Source organism: Myotis brandtii, unplaced genomic scaffold, assembly GCF_000412655.1.
Source record: "Myotis brandtii unplaced genomic scaffold, ASM41265v1 scaffold411, whole genome shotgun sequence".
NCBI classification, from domain to species: domain Eukaryota; kingdom Metazoa; phylum Chordata; class Mammalia; order Chiroptera; family Vespertilionidae; genus Myotis; species Myotis brandtii.
In genome coordinates, this window is record NW_005365804.1 from 1,051,351 (window position 1) to 1,056,171 (window position 4,821).

The 4,821-nt window shown below is 54.6% G+C and overlaps 1 protein-coding gene across 1 annotated transcript in view; it reads left to right on the forward strand.

Moving 5' to 3' along the window:
• The window catches only part of CNGB1 (cyclic nucleotide gated channel beta 1), a 53,237-nt gene extending 49,379 nt beyond the window's left edge, over window positions 1-3,858 (forward strand). Inside the window, exons 32-33 of the mRNA XM_014545542.1 lie at window positions 97-313; window positions 3,177-3,858. Of these exons, the coding sequence (XP_014401028.1) occupies window positions 97-313; window positions 3,177-3,413 (454 nt within the window). The 3' untranslated portion in view covers window positions 3,414-3,858. The remainder of the gene's footprint in view (window positions 1-96; window positions 314-3,176) is intronic.
• Window positions 3,859-4,821: the final 963 nt, after the last annotated feature.

A 4,821-nucleotide genomic window follows, 5' to 3' on the forward strand; every position in this document is an offset into this window, starting at 1 on the left:
GCTGGGGACATGAGCGGACGCTGTGCTGTGCGCTGGGGACATGAGCGGACGCTGTGCTGTGCGCTGGTGATGTGAGCGGACGCTGCTCTCTTGCAGGCGCATGCTGAAGAGTAACAGCAAGCCCAAGGAGAAGAGCGTGCTCATCCTCCCTCCGCGGGCCGGCACCCCCAAGCTCTTCAATGCCGCCCTGGCCGCAGCGGGGAAGATGGGCGCCAGGGGGGCGAAAGGCGGCCAGCTGGCCCACCTCAGGGCTCGGCTCAAAGAGCTGGCTGCGCTGGAGGCGGCTGCCAAACAGCAGCAGCTGCTGGAACAGGTAATGTGGCCGGGAACCCGGCCACCGATCCGCGTCACCTCTGTGCCAGGCAGAAGGAAGGCCGGGGACCTCCGCGAGGGGACCCACCGTCCATCCTAGGGGGTGCTTTCCCTCCTTCCTGTCCGCAGGGCTCCTTTGGTTGCAAGGGACAGTGCGAGCTCATGTTCACTTGAGAAAACGGAGTTTATGGGGTGGAGTAATTAAAAATTCCGGGCAAGTGTTTCCGGAAACCCCCGGGGTGGGCTCAGGCTGCCTGTCGCTGTGTCCAATAAGGAAGGCAGGTTGAATCATACTAGGCGTTTATTGGGAAGGCCAGCCCACCAAGAAGACAGGGCGCTTACAAGCATCAAACCCTGCCTTCCAGCAGGTGCAGGGGGCAGGAGTATAAAGGGGAAGGGGCCAGGGTGCTACGTGCAGCCCTGGGGGTCCGCAAACGTCAGCTATTGTCTTCAGTCATTGATGAGATGATGTTGACGAGATGATGTTTTGACTCCTGGTGGGTCGGCCTGACCATGCTTATCGGTTCTGCTTGCTGGATTCACAGCTGAGTCACCTCCTCCATCGCTTTGCACAGGCCTTGAAAAGGAAACTTTAAGAAAAACTTAACTCCCTTTTCTCATATAAGAAACGTAACCCCCTATTCACATAAGCATATGTGTGCTGAGATTTAAAATAATATGGTTACTTTTCAGATGAATTCAGGTTATAGGTCCCCCTATCACAAGGCTGAGTCCAAAGCTCAGATGATGCCAACAGGACGAGGTGTATCATCTCTGTTTTCCTGGGAGATGACTCCACGCCCGGGCTGGCCCCAACAGAAGGTGTTGCAACTCCAACAGAAAGAAAGCACCTCCTTCCCAGTAATTCCAGCAAAAATCCCAGGGCTTGCTGTCATTGGACAGAATTGGGTCACATGTCAATTCCTGAGCCATTCAGTGGGTGCTCCACCGAGGCCTGGCTCACATGCCCCGCCCTACGCTGAGGCGGCAGAGTGGCTTTCCCAAAGGGAAGTCCTGGTGTGGGCAGCGAATGTCCCTCCCTCCCCAGATAAAAGTGATGTTCTCCTAGTTCATGTTGTGTCTGTCGAAAAGATTTGCAATTTAAAAGATTTGGAAAGGCGACAGGCACTGTGCAGACTGCTCCCGCCCCCATAAATCTAAAGGGAATTTTCAAATTAGTTCTGGGACGTTTTTTCTGTGACTAATGCCCAGAATGCCAATTAGAGTGATTGCATTAATTATGGCTGCTCATTACGGTCCTGTAGGGAGGCTGCCGGGAAATGGGGGGATGGGCTTAGGCAGGAGCTCGGTGGCAGGGAGGGGGCAGCAGGCCATGGGAGACAATTCGGAGGAGGCCAGTGCTCTCGGGCTCAGTGCAGGCCAACGTCAGAGCCCGGGAACCGTCAGAGGCCAGGGGACAGCAGGATCTGAGGAGTGATGCCTGGGTCTCCAGAGGCAGTCACCACTGGCCCCAGGTTGAGCACAGGCGTGACTGTCTGGCTCGCCGCCTGCCAAGGGCGGCATCATGCCGGCTAGTTGGGGTCTTCAGGGCCGGCTGAGCTGACAGGCGCCCCCAGTGTCCTCAGGACAGTGACGGGCTTGATCCGAAAAGGGCTCCTAATGTTAACTCTTCACCGAGGCAGCTCGGAGACGGGAATTACATGTGCACGCGTGTTCCAATAAAAGGCATTTCCCCTGCAATTCAGAACCAGGGCAGAATGGCAGAGTGCAAGGGGCTCTTCCATAGCCGTCCAAAGACACAGGTCCAAGCCCCGGCCCTGTCACCACCAGCTGAGACCTGTATAGCTCCTCAAGCCTCCTGAGCCCCTGGTTCCTCAGGGTCGCCACATGGGGTACCAGGGATGAAGCGGGAGACCCGGGATGCCTTTTATGAAAGCATTTGGACCACGGCAAAGCCCTGGACCAACTGTCCCATGATTCTTCCGGTCCCATCAAAGCAGGATGCTTTAGGAGGTCCCATAGGGGGCACCATCTGGGCATCCTGCCTTGGGAGTGCCTGTCAGAGCTTAGCGTGGGCAGGGGAGGGGGGACAGGGGTGACAAGCCTGCAGACACATGGGACAGAGGGAGGGACACGTCCCCCAGGACACCTTGGGTTCTAGGAGCATCTTGTCCCCCACCCCCTGCTCCCCTTCCTTCAACACCTTGTGACTTGAGCCAACTTCAGGGGTCTCTGTCCCTTTAATTCCGCATGGTGACTGCTCTCCCTTTAACTCAGCACCATTTCAAGCAGGACTCGGACATCTGGGGACCCTGGGCCTCCTGGTCTGGGGGCTGCTCTCTCCAGGAGGGGCCATGGGTACCCACAAAAGCATGGGTTTTCAACCAATTCCCTTTGATACACAGACCATGGCCAGCATCCTCGGGGGCCTGCAGGCTGGAGGCTGGAGGTACCTACCGACTCCCCAGACGTGGGGCTCAGCCCAGCCTAATGCCAGGGGCCTCTGTGGATCTCAGCCTTTGAGACCTTCCAGAAAGGGGGGCAGTCCACAGCTGCTCCAGCCCTCATCAGCCCTTCCCTCGTCTGTTTAGTTTTTCTCATCCCCCAAGGAGCGCGCAGCCCTGGGAACTGGGTGGGCAGGGAGAGGCTTAGCTCTGAGACGCAACAGAGACCTAACATCTCTCCCCAGGACCTTCCAACCAGAGATTTTAATCCGTCAACGTCCCCCATAATATAGCGTCTCCATAAGTAACCCTGACGCGGCTCCGCCCAGCCCCCCACCCGCTAGTTGCACCTGCTGAGCTCACCATCCTTTTCCGTGGGGGTCCGACGCGGGGAACAGGGAGGTAGCTAAGATCCCTTGGACATTCTCGGCCTCACCAGTCACCCTTTCCGGATTCCAGGCCAAGAGCTCGGAAGACGCGGCGGGAGAGGTGGGCTCTGCCGCCCCCGACCAGCCTGCGCCCCAGGAACCCCCGGCCCCAGGCTCTCAGCCACCCGCCTCGCCAGGGGGTACCGAGAAGGAGGCAGCTGGTCCCCAGGAGGAGCATTCGGTGCGGATCCGCGTGAGCCCCGGCCTGGACCCTGGCGAACAGATCCTGTCGGTGGAGGTCCCGGAGGAGAAGAAAGAGGCAGAATGAGGGGCCCACCCCCACCCCGCCCAGCAGCCAAGAGGCTGGTCCACAGTGGTGGCCTGGGTGGCCCTCAGCTAACTGCTGGCCCTCATTCCTGCTCCCACACCAGCTTCTCCCGGGCTGGTCTTGACGTCAACAACTTTCCTAGTGTCCCTAAGTCCCACCGTCACCTGAGAACCCTGCCTCCCTTGACTAATATTTTCAAGGACAAATATATTTTTTTCTAATTTGCAAGTTCATAGGCAGAGGCTAGAATGGGGCTTTAACACCAGGGGACACTTTGCTGGAGGTCAAGGGTTTTGAATGTTGGGGGTTTCCCTTCAGGAATCTGTCTTCCACGTTCCAAGGACAGGAACTGTCCAGCAGAAAGGTGGGCAGTTGTTACTGTCCTTTTTTATTTTATGAATTTTTTAAAATATATTTTTTATTGATTTCAGAGAGGAAGAGAGAGGAAGGGAAAGGAAGAAACATCAATGATGAGAGAGAGTCATCAATCGGCTGCCTCTGCACACCCCCTGCTAGGGATGGAGCCCACAACCTGGGCATGTGCCCTGATGGGGAATTGAACCATGACCTCCTGGTTCATAGGTCAATGCTCAACCACTGAGCCACACCGGCTGGGTGAGCCACTGTTACTTTTCACTTGATTTATTTGGGAGTGTCTTCCCTTTCAGCACATACAGGGCGTGCTTGTTTTGTTATAATTGCACACCCCCTGCTAGGGATCCAGCCCACAACCTGGGCATGTGCCCTGATGGGGAATTGAACCATGACCTCCTGGTTCATAGGTCAATGCTCAACCACTGAGCCACACCGGCTGGGTGAGCCACTGTTACTTTTCACTTGATTTATTTGGGAGTGTCTTCCCTTTCAGCACATACAGGGCGTGCTTGTTTTGTTATAATCGCACTCTAGTCCGTGTCTGGAAATAGCGTAACATTGAATTGCTCTACCATTGACACGCATTTGCATTATTTCCCATCTTATGCCGTTAAACAGAATGCTTCAATCGAAAATCGCACACAGACATCATTTCACTGGTAAACACTATTTCTAAATAGGAGAAGTCTGGAGGTTTGGGCTAATTCTTTTTCTTCATCATTATTCCCATTTATCATTCTCATATTTGCATTATGTATTCTAATAGAGGTCCAAGCATAGAGAATGCTTTCATCTTGAGCAAGTACTTCAGATATATCAATACAGTAAGCGTATTGCCCTTCAGTAGATGACAACATGTTTCAAGGGCACCCTCTCTGTGAGATCCTATTTTATGAGGATTTGTTTGTTTGTTTTTAATATATTTTTATTGGTTTCAGAGAGGAAGAGAGAGGGAGAGAGATAGAAACATCAATGATGAGAGAGAATCATGGATTGGCTGCCTCCTGCATGCCCCCTACTGAGGATCGAGCCC